Source organism: Linepithema humile, chromosome 6, assembly GCF_040581485.1.
Source record: "Linepithema humile isolate Giens D197 chromosome 6, Lhum_UNIL_v1.0, whole genome shotgun sequence".
Taxonomy (NCBI): Eukaryota; Metazoa; Arthropoda; class Insecta; order Hymenoptera; family Formicidae; genus Linepithema; species Linepithema humile.
The window spans coordinates 8,895,165-8,915,646 of NC_090133.1; the positions used below are offsets into that span (position 1 = coordinate 8,895,165).

Here is a 20,482-nt window from a genome sequence, read left to right on the forward strand (position 1 = left end):
TACATAAATTCACAACTAACATTTCTACCTTATCGCATCCGTTCTTTTCAAAACTCTTCATACGGAAAAAGGTGCGTAAACGTGTTTAGAAGAAAGATCTCGCGTGCAACATATTCAACTCTGTCGGTAAACGAATTTGCAGGAATTCGCACCACATGTCTCTGAGCGGCAAGTCGTACACTCTAGTGAACACTACGCGCTACGAGGGCTACGGCATTCAGTTCCGCTTCAGGACTACTTTGCCAAACGGTTTCCTGGCGATCGGCAAGGACCATTTATATTCTTCAGCTGGTCAACGGTAACGGCAAACATACACTCGAGTATGCTGGACAAATGGACGGAGTTTTCGTCGATGGCTGACTCAATCATGCCACGTGGCAAAAGGCTTTTGTGGCGATCAACGCAACTCATCTTGTCCTCTCGGCCAACAATGAGCAGACTATCTATCCTATCAGTCCTAACGAAAGCTCCAATTCGTCGAATTACACGTCTTTTCCTACGACTTACGTAGACGGCAGCTACAGCTCTTTAAACTTCCTGAAAAGGTTATCTCTACTCATTTTCACCTTCTTCATTGGCTGCATGGAAGATGTCATTATTAACGGCGAATGGGTATGTTGACCTGCTTTTAATTTTGATTTATTTAATGAATCATATTTCTTTAGAAATACATTAAGTAACCACATAACTTGTGTAATTGTTAACATAATTTTATTTTTTTCCCAGTGAAAGTTTGTGAAAAATAGTTTTTAATTTTGTAGATATTGAAATCTTTATTTATAAATTATAAAATATAAAGTGTTGACAATTTCTAAGAAATTTTCCGAAATGAGTTTTCTAGAACAATTTTTTACATCTCCATGCGGATTTTAGGATTATTCTTGTACTACGTTGAAGACCGTATATATGGAGGACGTAGAATCAGGCTGTCCCCGCGAGGCTCAATGCTCACCAAATCCCTGCGAGAACGGCGGTCACTGCACCGACAATTGGCGCGAATTCAAATGCAAGTGCGAGCGTCCTTATCTCGGTCGCACCTGTCAGTACAACATGACCTTTGCCACCTTCGGCTACGAGAACATTACGAACGGCTATGTGACTGTGAAGGTTATCGACACGGCTAAACGGACTGTCAGTTCAGTCGTTGACATCTGCATGTTCATCCGCACGCGGGAGGGCCACGGTGATATATTTTACCTGGGCACGGATCCGCAGGACGATCTAAAGCTTGAGGACAAGACTTGCATAAGAGCGCAACTGAAGGACGGAAACTTGCGCGTGAGTTTCCAGTTTGACATCACTGACGGCTACACGATCGACGGCGCGAGGCTCAACGACGAAAACAAACACCTCATTCAAGTGACAAGAAACGTTACTCTCCTAGAAGTGAAGATCAACGGCACCGAGCACTTCCGCAAGACGATCAGCGCCACGAGAGACTTGAACGTAACCGTTTTCTACCTTGTCGGATTACCACAAGTGTCTAAATACATTCGCCAGGCCGTCGATAGCAGGCAGTTTGAGAAAAAACAGACGCCGCAAGTTCACTTCAAAGGCATCATCCAGGATGTGAAGATATCGAACGGCACGACAATAATCGTCTTTGAGTTTTTTCCGCCGATGTTGACTGAGAAAACATCTTAATTTTTAATGTTATCTTAATCAAAACATATGTCAAGTAAGAATTTATTTGATTTTTATTTAGATTTTTGAAGGGAATTTTTTTCAAAGTCTTTTATGGTTAAATTCTACAACGCTTGAAACAGTTCTATCTTTTGAAAATGTTTCTCAAACATTGATTCTTGCAATTTTTGAATTATTCTTCTGATTTTTTTAATATTTCAAAATATAACAGTTCTTAACTTTTATCTTGATCAACATTTTTTCCACAAATATTAATTTAATTCATAAAATCTTTCTTTAGAATAAAAATGCAAAAATTGTCAATAATTATTGCTTCAGCCTTTTCATCAGCATGCTTCATCAACGTACTTTTATTCAAGACATTTTTATCTTTTGTATTTTTTTAGGCGTTGGACATTTTCTTGCTCATTCAGTTCGGTAACGTTTCTTTTGACCACGAGAAAATTCTTGAAAGATCGTGTCGGATGACGTAAGTGCGTAAGTAACCAGTGTAACCACAACGGCACGTGTCACGTAACGTGGAACGACTTCTGGTGTCAATGTTCGCGCGGCTACACCGGCAAGATTTGTCAGGAAATAGAGTTCTACCAGCTGCCCGGCAGGCTTGCGCTGCCAGAACTTTGACGACTGTTTCGAGTGCGTCGCCAACGCGACCTTCGACATCATCGAGATCACGTACAGATCCAACACTGGCGGTACGCTGCTTCACATGGTGTCGCACGTGGGCGATCAACATTTCACTGTGTCCGTCTTCAGGGACAATATCACCGTTTCCTGGCGGCTCGACTTGGAAGACCAGGGCACTGCATCCTTCGACAAAGCTCAGTTCGACGGCATTTGGACTTTGCTGCTCATCAAGCTGAACAACTCTCTGGAGTGCGGTTACGTGAATCCGGTCGAAGAGCAGCCTCGCTCGAGCGCCAACTTCAACTACCGGCTGTGGCACGATCTCCTGGTAACAGGAATAGTCACTCTCGGTGGACTGTCCAGTGCCTTGTCCGACAAGCACACTTACGTCACTGTTGGATCGAAACACGATAGGAGAGACGGAATCGAGAGGAACAGCGTGGATTATGGTGAACATAGACTGGCAATCGCCATCCATTACATAGTATGATGTCTGGTGAGTATCATATTCTGACACACGGTTTTTAGATATTCCATAATGCGATGCAACTGTTTTATTAGAATATTATGATCTTTGAATCCATACTTTGAACTGTGGTTGGAATTGAAATATGAAGGAAAGTCGAAAAACGTTTTAATGGATTGGGAATAAAAAGTTGTTTTATTGTTTGGTTTTTAGTTGTTTTGAAATACATGAAATTTTCACTACTGAGACCCTCAAGTCTCAAAAATTTTGTCCTTAAATTTGAACTCTTTTTTTACTTTTTTATGTTCAATTTTCTTCAGTGTAAAATCTTTTTTTTACTTAAGCGCTTTTTACTTAGAACTAAAGAATTATTTTATCTTTTATTTTTTTTCTCAGGAGAGCCATTCAAGGGCTGTCTAGGCGAAGTGCGCATCGGCAGCATACTGCTGCACTACTTCACGAATGAAGAAGTATCAAAATGCGAATTTTACGCCGCTAGAGTTGCTGAGCAACGTTGCAAAGCATCTGCGACAGCGGCTGGCAAGGATGGCTGTTAGTATTTTCTCATCTTGAAATCATTTCACGTTTTATGAAAGATTAATATTTTTTGTGATGCCAATGAGATTGTGATATTTGACATTATTTTACAAAAAAATATTATCACACACTGATGTTTTCAGCAATAAATTTAAAATTTAGTATTTACGTTAATTAGTATAATCGTTCCATTATTTTGTCAAGAATTTCTGAACTCGACAACCATGATTTTGGTATTAAACTCGATTATTAAAATCGAGAAAAAAACATTTTAAAAAAATATTACATTATAAAATCAGAATTTGTTTTCTACAAGAACTTTTAATCGCAAGAATTAAAAATTTTAGGAAAAAATCATGCTGTAAATAATCTTACTTTTTACATATTAGATGTCATAAATTAATTACTGACGTGAACCAAATTTTATAGGGCTACAGTAAAGTTTTTGAAATATCCAATCGATTTATTATGTTAAAGAATTTATTTTAGACATTGCAATCATAATGTTGAATATATACCATAAACATGCAAGATTGAAACTACATTCTCTAACGATCACGAAGTGATTGCAACACTTTCTTTTCAATTTTTATCTTTTGTTGTAGATGTGACAACGATATCAACGAGTGCTGAATTCCTGCAAACACGACGGCGTGTGCGTTAATGTGCCGGGCTCATTCCGCTGCGAGTGTCCGGACCAGTTTACGGGTGATTTGTGCGAAAAATTTCGACTGATCACATGCGAGAACAATCCATGCATGCGCGGCGCGACCTGCCTCGACTCGCCGAACCCGAAGACAGGCGATAACTTCACCTGCAACTGCCGACCCGGTTACGACGGTCCAGTTTGTAACTCGCCTTATTGTACTCTGCCTGGTCAGAGATGCCAGAACGGAAGATGCGAGTTTTTGCAAACGAATTATGAATATATAATGAAACTATAATTTCCAAGACTCTAGGATTTATAATTGCTGAAGTTTAAATTGCTGCTGCTTTTTGTTATTATTGCATAATTTGATTTTTTTCTAAACTTGAGAAAGTTTAGTTTAATATGATGAAATATTATTCATGTTGTCAAGTTTAAATCTCAAGCTTAGGGAATCGGTTGATTTTGAGGTTGTCATTTTAGATTCTGGAGTCTAAATACTTTCTTAAATTTAATTATTAACAAAAGTTTTATATATTATGGAATTATTTTCACGTAGCAACCGAGATGCACCCGCGCTCTTGGTTACACCGGCCTGTACTGCGAGACGGACATCGATGAATGCGCGCCGGATCTCAAGGGCGAAGTACTTTGCAAGAATGGCGGCAAGTGTTTCAACTTCACATGCGACTGCCAGAACATTGGATACACCGATGACAATAGCATCGAGGACATAGACGAATGCGAAAATTCACGGACAGATTGTGGACACGGCAGGTGCCGAAATCTGTCTGGTAGTTACGAGTGCGTTTGCGATTTTAGCTACTGCGGCTACAATTGCGCCATATTGGATCCTTGCCAGGAAGTAAGTTCTCTAGTAATTAATAAATAGAAAGGAATTTAGAAGGATTGTGATGTAGAACTGAGTAAAATATTTAGAGAATAGAATATTTGTAGGAAATAAAGAATTAGAACATTAAACAAGATTGATTAGAATTGAGCGAATGAAATTGGAAAAATTCTTTGGGTTCAGTAAGATTATGACAATGAAATTAAGACGAACATAATATTGTGAGATATTGTGTTTCATTTTTACGATGATCTTGTTTTGTCTTTATTAGAATTATTGTCAGAACGGTGGCACTTGCAGGTGTGCCAAAGGTGGCGGATACGAATGTGAATGCACTTCTGAATACACGGGACTAAATTGTACCGAGGTACGGTGACATTTTTCAGATTAGCGATTCCATGAGAAAAAACAAATTAACTCGTGTACACAATATATCTCTGATAACTTAATAAGAATACGCAAAATGTTTTCAGTATACCACTGTCTTAAATTTATGTCAGAATTGAGCACAATTTATAACCGGTAAATTTTTGCAGTTGATGCCCATTGCATTTATTAAAATTAATTACGCTCTTGCGTTTTATGTTTTTATTACTCGACAGTTTTACTTTCTTATAAATAATATTGATTAAAACTAACAATAAAAAATTATTTTTATACTAATGTGTTTAATCAATATTTTTTAGCGGGAGTACTTATTTAGTAGCCAAGCCATCGACATAGCAGTGATCGTTGGTCCAATTGTGGGCTGTTTTTTCCTCATCATCATCAGCTTTTTCATAGCGTTCTTCATGATGGCAAGGAAGAAACGCGCTACACGCGGCACGTATAGTCCGAGTGCTCAGGAATTCAGCAATCTTCGAGTGGAAATTGATAATGTGATGAAACCTTCTCCGGAGGAAAGATCGATCTAATTGATCGGTGATTGGTGAGATGTAATCTAAATTATAAAGAATGCAGATGAGTTTTGATATGTGGAAACTGTTTTATAGAGGCACGCGGAGATTTTTCGTAAATTTTACAATTTTGCTTGGTTGTTGAAAGTTAAATTAAATTGAATAAAAGCGAATAAATGAGACAACATTCTGATAAAGAAATAAAATTAGACAAAATTACATTTTTCTGAAATTAAATTTATTATCGTGATATAAATTGGAATCAATATTGTATTTTTTATCTCATTTTTTATCAATCTTAATATTATATTTATCAAGAATTGTGACATTGATTTTAATTCTTAATTAATAGTTAATTTTTTAATTTTGATGCGATTTAGATGGATTTGGTATGTCGTTGCAAAAATGAAACGTTTCCACATATCGAGAATAATTTGCACAACTTGGAGTCCCGAAACTTGATTCGCCATTGCGAAGTATGTCGACTGTAAAACTAGATTGTTTGTTGAAGAGCCAAGTCGACGACGTTGAAACGATTATTCATTTTGCGTCTTCTGGTTTTTACTGTTTTGCCGTTACAAAAGAATAGATGAATTAGAAGGAATTTACTTGAAACGAATTGAATTTTCGACTCTTCTAAGAGAGATGTGTTCGAGAATTTTTGTTAAATTTTTTTAATGCGTCATTTGCCTGCAAAATAATTCTATATAAAAAAATATTAAGATTAGCGTTGATTTAAATCATACAACTTTTTTTCGCAACGATACATTTCTCGATGGCATGACATTTGTCGAGGAATGTCAATTAAGATTTGATAACGGATGCTCGGCATCATGTTTAAACGAAATAAAGTCAACATGTTGTTTCGAGAGTCCCGAATGAAGCACACAGTGTCTTAGAAAAATATACGTTGGAGAAAGATATATCGTAACTGACATTTCGCAAGAATAACAAACTTAATATTTTGAATTAAGAATTCAAGAATAAAGAATTCGAGGGACCAATGATGATATTCTGAGATTTCGAGAGTTTAGGAAGGCATCTTTAGGGAAGATGAATTTTGAAAGCTGAAAGATTTAGGACTTTTAATATCAAAATCCCCGTCGAGTGCGCGCGGAAAAGCTCGCGCTATCGTCACGCATGTTAATTTTGTACATAAACTAGCTCATAAACTAAAAGTTATAATGACTTTATCGTATTTAGAATTTTATATGATTGTTAGGTATTTAACAATAACGAACGTAATAATCGGTACGTAGTGATATTTACTACCACGACCAAAGTAGCGGCGAGACGATCTTACAGTATAAGAGTTTATTCTGTAAAAATCATCTCGTAAATTTCTAAGCTTCTGATTTTTTATTCAAAACGTTTCTTCAAGACTGAATCTTCGGCATGTAATAAAAAAATCGTAAAGACCAAATGCATTTGACAAGAGTGATCAGATTGTTCTTTTGCCTTTCTTAATTTCCTCATTTTAAACGCATGTCAAAAAATACACGAATATTGCCTTAAAAATATATAATTCAAACATATTAAAATTCACTTTTTTTTCTCGTTTCGGATCATTATCACGTAATTGTGTGAATATAATTTACTTCGCAGTGAATATGTTTTTGTTTTAATTTGCAGCTAAAGAGTCAAAACTAATTGTACGAAATAAATTTGATCTTTACGAGACATAAGAGTGCGCAGTTCAGCGTGTTGTATAAGTAGGCGTAGTAAATTCAAGTGGATAATTAAATGTATAAAATCATTAAAACGCTAGTTTAAAAAACAACTATGTATTTTTCTTTTCTTTATTTTTAAATATTTTTTTGTTACTTCGATAAAATACAGTGAGCTAAAATGATACATAAATAATGGCATAAATAATTAAACTTGGAAGAATTAGATATAATGCAGTGTGAACCTACTTGACAAGGAATATCTCAATTCGAGATTATTATTACTTTATTTTTTACTAAAAGTAAAAATTTATATTTTTCACTTTTTTATTCTTTTCTATACATATATTCAATATTAATGATGAAATGAGGAAATTGTTTTTGAACGCGATACGTTAAGTATTAATGCATGTTCTAGCAGATCCGAAGAATATTTACTTCATTATATTACGAGTATTTAACTATATAAATTAATAAAGCTCAAAATTGAAGTTATCGAGATTGAAAACATCGTGATTTCATAGGAAATTCAAACCGAACGTCTTGACAATACGACGGCGACAATAACACATCAAAATACGTTCGCGTCGGGAAAAGAAATGCTAGCGCGCGCATCTTTATCGTTCTACAATGTATGTATTAATTGCGTTTTTTGTAGAACCAATAAATTCGAAATAGTGAGCGCAAATTCTATAATTATGGTTATTATGACACACAGAACAGTTTTATTTGAAAAACATAAGTAATTATTTTTGCATTATTTCAAAGAAAAACTTCTTTATTCATGCAAAATATGTTGTGTAAAATCGTTTTTCTCATTCGTAAGGTTGTTAGAATATTACATATTTATAAAAGATTCGAATTCTTAATAACAATTTGGTAAGTCAGAATAATGTATCAATGTTTATGTACGAATGGAAGGGATATGCTACACCTTTATTCCTTCGACCTCTTCTATCAACTATCGACATAATCACTTTTCGACAAGACAGTATCGCGTTTAGTCACACGTAATATGTCTCGCGCAATGGAAACAGTCGAACCAAATCAGCTTCCAAGTGCTTCGAATTGGGTGCTCAGAAATTACAGACTGTCGAATTTTGAAGCAACTTGTCGTAAGTGTGATGGAATTTTTTATTTCGTCGACACAGAAGTTCTTCAGGAGCATATAGAAGACGAACATAAAACCACTTATCAATTTGAAAAGGCGCAGGAAGATAATCGTTGGAAAAATTTTAGACACACTGGCGATTTAAACGATTTACAATGTGTTGTATGTGAGAAACTTGTTTCCGTCAACGATGATACTTCCGATCACCCGCATTCCGCAGAAGAAGGACAAATTGTAACTGACATCAGTTATAACTGGGTGTTCAAATATTTTAAAAATGATTGTTTGTTTTCTGCGTATTGTATTCTTTGCGAACGCAACGAACAACGCCATCAAATTACAGCGTTTGATAAAATCATATTCTTGCATTTTAAAATGTTGCATCCAGAAATATGGGGGAAAGTACTACCATTTAATGAAAGTTTAGCGACATTAAATGTCGTACATTTAAGAGGATTGGAGCTGTTCTTAAAAGCATGTGACTTAGGCGATTGGAAGATAAGGGACATGGAATATCGCGAAATAGCTATAAATTGGGTGAGAAGGAAATATGAATTAATGACGAGATTTCGAGCAAAATGTAAAAACTGTCTTCATATTTTTAGTAGCATCGACACATCAAGAATTAATGAACATATAAGTATAACAGAAGCATATTTTTATTATTGGGAACTAAACGGACGTCAATTTTATCACGAAAATCCATATAGGAAAAATTGGAGGAAAGTTATACGGCAAGAAAAAATTCAATGTGTTATATGTGATTTTACGTGTAACTTGCGTTCTGTGCGTGAACCCTGGCTTGATCATCGTCATATGGGAGATGATAATAACAATATTCATTACTTCGAATGGTTTTGCAAATATGTGACAAGAATCCAAAATGATGATGATGATTTTAAAGGACGTTGCCTTTTATGTGATAATAATTATGACATTGAATTTATGCCTGCAAAACACTTATTCCGTCACATATTAGAACATGAGCATGAAAATTTGATGAGAAAAGATGACCCAGGACCAGGAAATGACCCAGGACCAGGAAATGACCCAGGACCAGGAAATGTCTCACAACCAAAAGATGATCTAGCAATGCAAAGAAAAAGAACAGAAAGATCTACACCATACAGCAAACCGTCAACAAGCCGTGAAATAAGCTGAAAAGAAGCGTGGGTAAGTTTTATTGATATTATTAATATTGTTGTGTATTATTAATTTTTTATTTTCTTTGAGTGGCGTACTCAATACTTGTATAATAAGAACAATAAAAATCGAATAGTTAGTTTCTAATCAGTTTTTTTTTAATTTTTAATAGATGTATTTATACTTTCGACAATGGAGATGATGATAGCCGAACTGAGATCGAGCAACGACCAGCAATAACGTCAGTTTTGACTTTGATCGCTTAGTTAATTTGAAATGTATAAAAGAATTATCTTTAACGTCTGTATATATCATTTTGATTCTTATAAAGTTATAAGCAAGTTTATAAATTTCTATTTCAAAGACGTATTTCAATTTTATAAATATATAAAGTTTATAATATTTATAAATTTATTGAACAAAGTACTCTTTAATATTACATTTATAAAGTTTGTTTATAAATTTATAAATCAAATTAATTTTTTTAACTGAGCAGTGATGTTCATGTAAAGACGACATTGTAAGATATTTTTATATTTATACTATTTCATTTTCTTTATTTTTGCTTTATTTAATTTCGGTTTGTTATAATTTCTCCAGAAGTGTTTCAAATATATTGTACGAGTATGCAGCCATAATTTTGTCAATTTAAATTTTAAAGTTGTATGTTTTCCAAAAATTGTGTGTGACTATTAATGTATTCATTATAATAGGGAAATATACAGACAATGCGTTTTTCAACGCATTAATAAAATGGCATTTTGAAAGAAATAATTTCATTATTTTATCCAAAAAAATATCCCACACAAAACATTAGTATATTTGATTAATTTTATATATGTATGAAAGCTAAAAAATATTTAACATGTAATTATCGATTTTATGTTTTATTGAATTCGATGCTCTCGGATGGAATTTGTTAAATCAGTTATTTTCTTTTTATACGCTTTTTTGATATACGTACTTTCAAAACAACGATACCCGCAAATTAGTAAGCGATGTATTAACGTCAATTGTCGCATTTCGCATCACAGAGACTTGCGTCGTCAGAGCTTGCCTTTACTGATTTCATCGACAATCACTATGTTGAAATTTGTAGATACCGCCACATGATACGCACCTTTCAATAAAAGAACGTTATTAAAGGAATTGATTGTAATATATATATATATAAGATTGGTTTGATTTATAGCTACAAAGATATTAGTTTCCATGCAAGATAATTTGTGCAGCTTAAAGCTGCAAAATCCAATTCATCATCAAAGTATACCTACTGAAAAAATTCAGATTATTCTATGAACTGTCGAATCGACAACGTGAAACAAATGTTCATTGCGCCTGCTATTCCTCTCTGCTTCGTCGTTACAAAAATATAAATAAATTAGAAGATATTTACTTTAAAGAAATTTTATTTCTCACTTTTCTGAAAGATTTGACAATTTTTAAAGTTGTATCAATTCGTCACTGGCCTGCAAAGTAATCGTATGAGGAAAAATTGTAAGATTAACGTTGAATTGAAAAGTGGATCTTCTCTTCGCAACGACGCATTTCTCGATGACATGTTTATCGAGGAAGGACAATTTAGTTTTGGTAGCGGACATTCGGCGTTGGAACATAATAAAGGCAACGTGTTGTTTTGAGAGATTCTAATGATGTACACAGTGTCCTAGAAAGATATATTACGTGCAGGAGGATATTTTCCGAGCAACTGATGTTTCGCGAAAACGAGAACTTTGATATCTCGAATTGAGAATTGGAGAGGCCAATAATAATATATTTCGAAAATGTAGAAATCCAACGATCTTTGGAGACAATGCTGAGTTTTTAAAGCTGAAAGATTTAGAATTTCAAATGCAAAAAATTTATACATGCTGAAATCGTAGTTTCGGGTACAAACTGCTGCGGGATTTAATGACTTGTGAGTTTCATGAAATTAGAATAAATACGATAATCTACATTTCTCTCTGGGATTGATTATATATATATTAATATCCCGCAAAAATAGATTATGTAGATTGTGACGAAGTGTAATTGAAACGTTAAGCAACTTTCTTTCAATAAATTTTAAGATATCTATTTTTTTAATAATTTGTTTAATATACTATGTGTAATAGCCGCCTATGTACACGGGTATTATATAATATATACTAGGTTCTATATAACAATACGTCTATTTGTTGCTGAGAAACTATGACATCGTTGAACGTTTCCGACGCGGACAAAGAAAAAGACAACTGCGAGTGCGCGCGGAAAAGCACGCGCTATTGTCACACGTATTATTTTTCTACATAGGGCTCATAAGCGAGATATATGAATGACTTTATCGTATTTGGAATTTTGAATAATTGTTAGTTATTTAATAATGAATATATTAACTGCTGCGTAATTATATTTACTACCACGAGCAACCAAAACAGCGGCGAACAAGACTGATTAAATTATTTTTCGCCTTTCTTTGTTATTACTTCATTTTAAACTCATGCCAAAAAATGTGCGAAAATTGCCTTAAATATCTTAATAAATTACCTTAAATAATATAATTCAATCGAATTAATACTCACCATCTTTTCGCGTGACGAAGTTTATATTATCATGAAAAAGTGTGATTATGATTTATTTCGCAATGAATACATATTTATTTAAACTCGCAGCAAAAGAGTCAAAAATAATAATTATGCAAAGTACAAAAATTTTATCGTTACGAAACGAGACATAAAAGTGCCCAATACATATAATATTGCTATATAAGTAGACGTAGTGAATTCAAGTGGATAATTAAATATGCAAAGTTAGTAAAACGCATGTATAGTTTAAAAAACTGGTATGTATTTCTCATATTCTTTGTGATTCCTTTTTTATACTTCGATGAAATACAGTAGAGCTAATATGGTACATAAAAATGGCATAAGTAACTAATTTGTAAGAATTATATGCAGTGCAGTGCTAATCTACTTGACAAGAAGCATTCGAAGTTATTATTACGTTGTTTTTTTACTTTAGAAATTTTTATTTTTTATTGTTTTATTCATTTGTATATATCTAATATTACTGACAATGAGATGAATTATTTTTCACGTGATACATTAACGTGCTCTAGATGATCCGAAAAATATTTGCTTTATTATGTTACGAGTGTTTAAATATATAAATTAATAAAACTCAAAATTGAAGGTATCGAGATTAAAAACATTGCAATTTCATATATAATTCAAACCGAACGTCTTGACAATACGACGGCGACAATAACACATTAAAATACGTTCGCGTCGGGAAAAGAAATGCTAGCGCGCGCATATTTATTGTTCTACAATGTATGTATTAATTGCGTTTTTTGTAGAACCAATAAATTCGAAACGGTGAGCGTAAATTCCTCTAATATGGTTATTATGAACACAGAACAGTTTTATTTGAAAAACATAAGTAATTATTTTTGCATTTTTTTAAAGAAAAACTCATTTATTCATGCAAAATATGTTGTGTAAAATCTTTTTTCTCATTCGTAAGGTTGTTAGAATATTACATATTTATAAAAGATTCGAATTCTTAATAACAATTTGGTAAGTCAGAATAATGTATCAATGTTTATGTACGAATGGAAGGGATATGCTACACCTTTATTCCTTCGATCTCTTCTATCAACTATCGACATAATCACTTTTCGACAAGACAGTATCGCGTTTAGTCACACGTAATATGTCTCGCGCAATGGAAACAGTCGAACCAAATCAGCTTCCAAGTGCTTCGAATTGGGTGCTCAGAAATTACAGACTGTCGAATTTTGAAGCAACTTGTCGTAAGTGTGATGGAATTTTTTATTTCGTCGACACAGAAGTTCTTCAGGAGCATATAGAAGACGAACATAAAACCACTTATCAATTTGAAAAGGCGCAGGAAGATAATCGTTGGAAAAATTTTAGACACACTGGCGATTTAAACGATTTACAATGTGTTGTATGTGAGAAACTTGTTTCCGTCAACGATGATACTTCCGATCACCCGCATTCCGCAGAAGAAGGACAAATTGTAACTGACATCAGTTATAACTGGGTGTTCAAATATTTTAAAAATGATTGTTTGTTTTCTGCGTATTGTATTCTTTGCGAACGCAACGAACAACGCTATCAAATTACAGCGTTTGATAAAATCATATTCTTGCATTTTAAAATGTTGCATCCAGAAATATGGGGGAAAGTACTACCATTTAATGAAAGTTTAGCGACATTAAATGTCGTACATTTAAGAGGATTGGAGCTGTTCTTAAAAGCATGTGACTTAGGCGATTGGAAGTTAAGGGACGTGGAATATCGCGAAATAGCTATAAATTGGGTGAGAAGGAAATATGAATTAATGACGAGATTTCGAGCAAAATGTAAAAACTGTCCTCATATTTTTAGTAGCATCGACACATCAAGAATTAATGAACATATAAATATAACAGAAGCACATTTTTATTATTGGGAACTAAACGGACGTCAATTTTATCACCAAAATCCATATAGGAAAAATTGGAGGAAAGTTATACGGCAAGAAAAAATTCAATGTGTTATATGTGATTTTACGTGTAACTTGCGTTCTTTGCGTGAACCCTGGCTTGATCATCGTCATATGGGAGATGATAATAACAATATTCATTACTTCGAATGGTTTTGCAAATATGTGACAAGAATCCAAAATGATGATGATGATTTTAAAGGACGTTGCCTTTTATGTGATAATAATTATGACATTGAATTTATGCCTGCAAAACACTTATTCCGTCACATATTAGAGCATGAGCATGAAAATTTGATGAGAAAAGATGACCCAGGACCAGGAAATAATCCAGGACCAGGAAATGACCCAGGACCAGGAAATGACCCAGGACCAGGAAATGTCTCACAACCAAAAGATGATCTAGCAATGCAAAGAAAAAGAACAGAAAGATCTACACCATACAGCAAACCGTCAACAAGCCGTGAAATAAACTGAAGAAACAGCGGTAAGTTTTATTGATATTAATATTGTTTATTATTAATTTTTTTTTTTTTTTTTTGAGTGTCAATACTTACATAATAAGATCAATAAAAATCGAATAATTAAATGTTTTAATTACTTTTTTTTATTTTTAATAGATGTATCTATACTTTTGACAATGGAGATGATGATAGTCGAATTGAGACCGAGCCACAAACAACAATAACGTCAGCCTTTATTTTGATCGTTAAATTAATTTGAAATGTATAAAGAAATTATCTTCAACGTCTTTATATATCGCCTGTATATATTTGATGCTTAAAATGTTATAAGCAAAGTTATTAATTTATATTTCGAAGACGTACCTTAATTTTATAAATATATAATGTTTATAAATTAATTAAGAAAATACTCTTTAATATTACGTTTAAAAGTTTGCTTGTAAATTTATAAAGCAAATTAATTTTTTTAACTGAGCAGTGATGTTCATGTAAAGACGACATTGTAAGATATTTTTATATTTATACTATTTCATTTTCTTTATTTTTGCTTTATTTAATTTCGGTTTGTTATAATTTCTCCAGAAGTGTTTCAAATATATTGTACGAGTATGCAGCCATAATTTTGTCAATTTAAATTTTAAAGTTGTATGTTTTCCAAAAATTGTGTGTGACTATTAATGTATTCATTATAATAGGGAAATATACAGACAATGCGTTTTTCAACGCATTAATAAAATGGCATTTTGAAAGAAATAATTTCATTATTTTATCCAAAAAAATATCCTACACAAAACATTAGTATATTTGATTAATTTTATATATGTATGAAAGCTAAAATATATTTAACATGTAATTATCGATTTTATGTTTTATTGCATTTCATGCTCTCGGATGGAATTTGTTAAATCAGTTATTTTCTTTTTATACGCTTTTTTGATATACGTACTTTTAAAACAACGATACCCGCAAATTAGTAAGCGATGTATTAACGTCAATTGTCGCATTTGGCATCACAGAGACTTGCGTCGTCAGAGCTTGCCTTTACTGATTTCATCGACAATCACTATGTTGAAATTTGTAGATACCGCCACATGATACGCACCTTTCAATAAAAGAACGTTATTAAAGGAATTGATTGTAATATATATATATATAAGATTGGTTTGATTTATAGCTACAAAGATATTAGTTTCCATGCAAGATAATTTGTGCAGCTTAAAGCTGCAAAACCCGATTCATCATTAAAGTATATCTACTAAAAAAATTCAGATTATTCTATGAACTGTCGAATCGACAACGTGAAACAAATATTCATTGCGCCTTCTATTCCTCTCTGCTTCGTCGTTACAAAAATATAAATAAATTAGAAGATATTTACTTTAAAGAAATTTTATTTCTCACTTTTCTGAAAGATTTGACAATTTTTAAAGTTGTATCAATTCGTCACTGGCCTGCAAAGTAATCGTATGAGGAAAAATTGTAAGATTAACGTTGAATTGAAAAGTGGATCTTCTCTTCGCAACGACGCATTTCTCGATGACATGTTTATCGAGAAAGGACAATTAAGTTTTGGTAGCGGACATTCGGCGTTGGAACATAATAAAGGCAACGTGTTGTTTTGAGAGATTCTAATGATGTACACAGTGTCCTAGAAAGATATATTACGTGCAGGAGGATATTTTCCGAGCAACTGATGTTTCGCGAAAACGAGAACTTTGATATCTCGAATTGAGAATTGGAGAGGCCAATAATAATATATTTCAAAAATGTAGAAATCCAACGATATTCGGAGACAATGTTGAGTTTTTAAAGCTGAAAGATTTAGAATTTCAAATGCAAAAAAATTATACATGCTGAAATCGCAGTTTCGGGTACAAACTGTTGCGGGAATAACTTGTGAGTTTCATGAAATTAGAATAAATACGTTAATCTACATCTCTCTCTGGGATTGATTATATATATATTAATATCACGCAAAAATAGATCATGTAGATTGTGACGAAGTGTAATTGAAACGTTAAGGAACTTTTTTTCAATAAATTTTAAGATATCTATTTTTTTAATAATTTGTTTAATATACTATGTGTAATAACCGCTTATGTACACGGGTATTATATAATATATACTAGGTTCTATATAACAATACGTCTATTTGTTGCTGAGAAACTATGACATCGTTGAACGTTTCCGACGCGGACAAAGGAAAAGACAACTGCGAGTGCGCGCGGAAAAGCACGCGCTATTGTCACACGTATTATTTTTCTACATAGGGCTCATAAGCGAGATATATGAATGACTTTATCGTATTTGGAATTTTAAATAATTGTTAGTTATTTAATAATGAATATATTAACTGCTGCGTAATTATATTTACTACCACGAGCAACCAAAACAGCGGCGAACAAGACTGATTAAATTATTTTTCGCCTTTCTTTGTTATTACTTCATTTTAAACTCATGCCAAAAAATGTGCGAAAATTGCCTTAAATATCTTAATAAATTACCTTAAATAATATAATTCAATCGAATCAATACTCACCATCTTTTCGCGTGACGAAGTTTATATTATCATGAAAAAGTGTGATTATGATTTATTTCGCAATAAATATATATTTATTTAAACTCGCTGCAAAAGAGTCAAAAATAATAATTATGCAAAGTACAAAAAATTTATCGTTACAAAACGAGACATAAAAGTGCCCAATACATATAATATTGCTATATAAGTAGTGATTTCAAGTGGATAATTAAATATGCAAAGTCAGTAAAACGCATGTAAAGTTTAAAAAACAGGTATGTATTTCTCATATTCTTTGTGATTCCTTTTTTGTATCATTTCGACGAAATACAGTAGAGCTAATATGGTACATAAAAATGGCATAAGTAATTAATTTGTAAGAATTATATGCAGTGCAGTGCTAATCTACTTGACAAGAAGCATTCGAAGTTATTATTACGTTGTTTTTTACTTTAGAAATTTTTATTTTTTATTGTTTTATTCATTTGTATATATCCAATATTATTGACAATGAGATGAATTATTTTTCACGTGATACATTAACGTGCTCTAGATGATCCGAAAAATATTTGCTTCATTATGTTACGAGTGTTTAACTATAAGTTAATAAAACTCAAAATTGAAGGTATCGAGATTAAAAACATCGCTATTTCATATATAATTCAAACCGAACGTCTTGATACGACGGCGACAGTAACATATCTAAATACGTGCTAAAGAAATATGGAAACAATACGTTTTTCAACGCATTAATAAAAAAAAATTTGGAAACAAATAATTTCATCATTTTGTACAAAAAAATATCCAAAATAAAACATTACTATATTTAATTAATTTTATATATGTATGAAAGCTAAAGTATATTTAACATGTAATTATCGGTTTTATGTTTATAAAATTATAAATAAGTTTGATGAAATTACAATAATTTCTACGATAAAGTGTTTGAAATACAATATACTCTAATTTACTTTGTAATAAATATATTCCTACGTTAACTTTTAGCAAAAAATGTCCAAAGAATTAAAGAAACAAAATTAATTTGTTCGTTACAAGATGAAACATAAGAATGTGCAGTACGGCGTACCCTTCTTCAATTTAATATATAAGGAAGTGTTACAATTTCTCTTTTAAGTGAATAATTAAACGTACGAAATCAATAAAACGCATATATAGTTTAAAAAACTATGTATTTATTTATTTTTAAAACATTCTTAAACGTATTTATCACTTCGATAAAAGATAATACATTTAAAATAATATATAGAATATGATAAATAATAAAGCTTTTAAAAATTATATTCAGTGATGTGTGAATATTAATTGACTAGACTTAGAGATACACTGGATAGTATGTCAAAAACTAAGACTATAAAATTTCAATTTAAACAGTTTAAAAATAGAAATTCTAACCATCAGGCGAAAGGTGTAATCTTTTAAATTAAGCTATCGTTAAAACCAGCCTATGTTCTTGCCGTTTACCTTGTTGAGTTTATTGCGCGATATTTTGTCGAAGAATAAAAGCCCAGCAGCGCGTTCGATGCTCTCGGGCGGTACCTGTCAAAATTAATTATATTATTATTATGCTCTCCTTTGATATATGTATACATATATATACACAATAGTTTCTTAGAATGTAAACCAACGATACCTGGAAATTAGTAAGCGGCGTATTATCGTCGATCGGTGCATTTGGCATTACAAAGGCTTCCATCTCTAGCTTGCCATCACTGGTTTCACCAACAATCACTTTGTAGAAATGTGTGGGTACCGCCACATGATTCGCACCTATCACTTCGTAACGTACGTATTTTTTTCCATCCGCCTCTTTTCTGTGAATAGAAAAAAGCTAAATGAATTCATTGCAATGTTACTCTTAAAAACAGAATAATTAACATTAATTAGAAATAAGGGAAACGTTAGTAAAACATATTTGTTATAATATAAATGTTCCCTGTTACAGATGAAAAGGATTCTAACGTACTTTGGAAGATATAATGGTCCTGTGCACACATAAACGTCTTTATAAACGTTCGTTAATTTTCGAACATGTTTCTCTAGTCTATTCCAGGAGTCTCTATTGAAGCCCACACCAACCTGCGGTGCCATGTTGGAAAGAAAGAAGGTTTGCTCAATGTGTTTCTGTTCCACTTTGTGGTTGCCAGCCGCAGCCAGATGGCCACGATCGTAGCCACTTCCCTTGTAATCTGTATTCTCTGACCTATTGGCATCAATTACAATAAAGTCTCAATTGATTTTAGTAAAATAATTTATAATTCAAAATTTTCTGTAGTAATTTTAATACAATGTTAGAATTATATTTAAATTATGCATATTTCTTTACCTGAAGAAGGGATGTATACTCTCATCAGACTTGAATTCGCATTTGGCGCGGTCAACTTCATTGTTGTACTGCAGTCTTTCTTTAGTTAAGTGTTCAAATACCCAATGGGCTACTTTGTTTCTCCTGTCATACGAAAGCACAAAATCCTCATACGATCTGACATGATCCAATCCAGGAAAACCAAATTTCATAATCTGCCACAATATCACCAATGCAATCCAATACAAATCATGAGACATTTTTCATAAGCCTACACTTTTAAACGCTACTTAAGTTGCAGAGCGCAATGTTACTTTTTATTCAGTGCCATCACTTATTAAAAAGTTCGCATGTGTATTAATTAATATGAAATCGTTTAATTGTAAAATGTCACTGACTATATCTGTTTGCAGGTTAATTAACGATTTGTGACATGTGTCAAAAATACTTTCTGTACCTGCGACACCCTCGTGGCGGTGGAAGACATTTTGGAGCCCATCTCTGGGTTGCCCTCAACGGGTGTCAAAGGGACAGCCGCCGAAACCGTGCCGAACAAGGGCAAACCCGGCATACTCCGAATACCTGCGGTCGACGACGCGTATATTCCATTGTTTTCCTCATTCGAACATCGTCTCTGTTCGAAGAATTTATTGAAATACCAGCCGCCCAAACTCGCACTGGTCAAGGCGGTCAAATTAAACACCATTCGTCTCGCACTCATTTTTCCTTCGCACTTTCTTACATATATAAAGCCAGTGCACTTCGACGACTTCGACACAAGTGATGAGGTTAGGATTGAGATTAGAACAGATTACCGATTAGAAAACTTGTTTTATACTGTGCTCTTCACGTGGATTTTGCGTAGCGCGATAGTGATAGTGGATGGACTGCGTGATAGATAATGCCGATATAACATAAATAACAACATAAATATGTGGATCGAAATATTTCATTGAAAAAGGCCAAAGGCCTGCCACTTGAATGCACAGGAAAGACGATAGAGCCGCTTTTCGGAATAAAAGTGAACTAGGAATTCGTACTTCCGCTAAATGACTAAAAATACTAGAATTATATTATAAAAAATGATAGAAAAAGGCTA

General features: G+C 33.0%; 2 protein-coding genes across 8 annotated transcripts; one reads left to right on the forward strand and one right to left on the reverse strand.

Moving 5' to 3' along the window:
• LOC105667916 (protein crumbs-like) lies at window positions 1–15,298 on the forward strand. 7 transcript variants are annotated; one of them, XM_067357590.1, is made up of 6 exons: window positions 16–612; window positions 4,480–4,785; window positions 5,042–5,137; window positions 5,457–9,617; window positions 9,760–14,565; window positions 14,699–15,298. In XM_067357590.1, exons 1-4 carry the CDS (start codon window positions 583–585, stop codon window positions 5,682–5,684), a joined length of 660 nt encoding a protein of 219 aa, XP_067213691.1. In that variant the 5' UTR covers window positions 16–582; the 3' UTR covers window positions 5,685–9,617; window positions 9,760–14,565; window positions 14,699–15,298. The 7 variants fall into 7 exon arrangements, with proteins under 7 accessions (XP_067213690.1, XP_067213692.1, XP_067213691.1 ...); XM_067357589.1 differs by lacking the exons at window positions 4,480–4,785; window positions 5,042–5,137; window positions 5,457–9,617; window positions 9,760–14,565; window positions 14,699–15,298 and adding exons at window positions 874–1,678; window positions 2,031–2,767; window positions 3,134–3,289; window positions 3,880–4,174 and having other exon boundaries at window positions 1–612; XM_067357591.1 differs by lacking the exon at window positions 5,042–5,137 and having other exon boundaries at window positions 7–612.
• A 2,935-nt stretch (window positions 15,299–18,233) lies between these two features.
• On the reverse strand, window positions 18,234–20,401 carry EndoG (Endonuclease G). Its single transcript, XM_012365364.2, has 5 exons — window positions 19,841–20,401; window positions 19,405–19,598; window positions 19,045–19,281; window positions 18,712–18,892; window positions 18,234–18,617 (listed from the first exon to the last, which is right to left on the reverse strand). The coding sequence occupies exons 1-5, from the start codon at window positions 20,102–20,104 to the stop codon at window positions 18,513–18,515; spliced, it is 981 nt and encodes a 326-aa protein (XP_012220787.2). The 5' UTR covers window positions 20,105–20,401; the 3' UTR covers window positions 18,234–18,512.
• Window positions 20,402–20,482: the final 81 nt, after the last annotated feature.

Bases quoted from the DNA above. Each gene is read 5' to 3' on its own strand.
- LOC105667916 (XM_067357585.1), top strand. From the start codon at position 13,281: ATGTCTCGCGCAATGGAAACAGTCGAACCAAATCAGCTTCCAAGTGCT.
- EndoG (XM_012365364.2), bottom strand. From the start codon at position 20,104: ATGAGTGCGAGACGAATGGTGTTTAATTTGACCGCCTTGACCAGTGCG. The intron at 19,599-19,840 runs GTACAGAAAGTA...ATATTGTGGCAG, and splicing joins CCGCCACGAGGGTGTCGCAG to ATTATGAAATTTGGTTTTCC. The intron at 18,618-18,711 runs GTATCGTTGGTT...TAATTTTGACAG, and splicing joins CGCCGCTTACTAATTTCCAG to GTACCGCCCGAGAGCATCGA.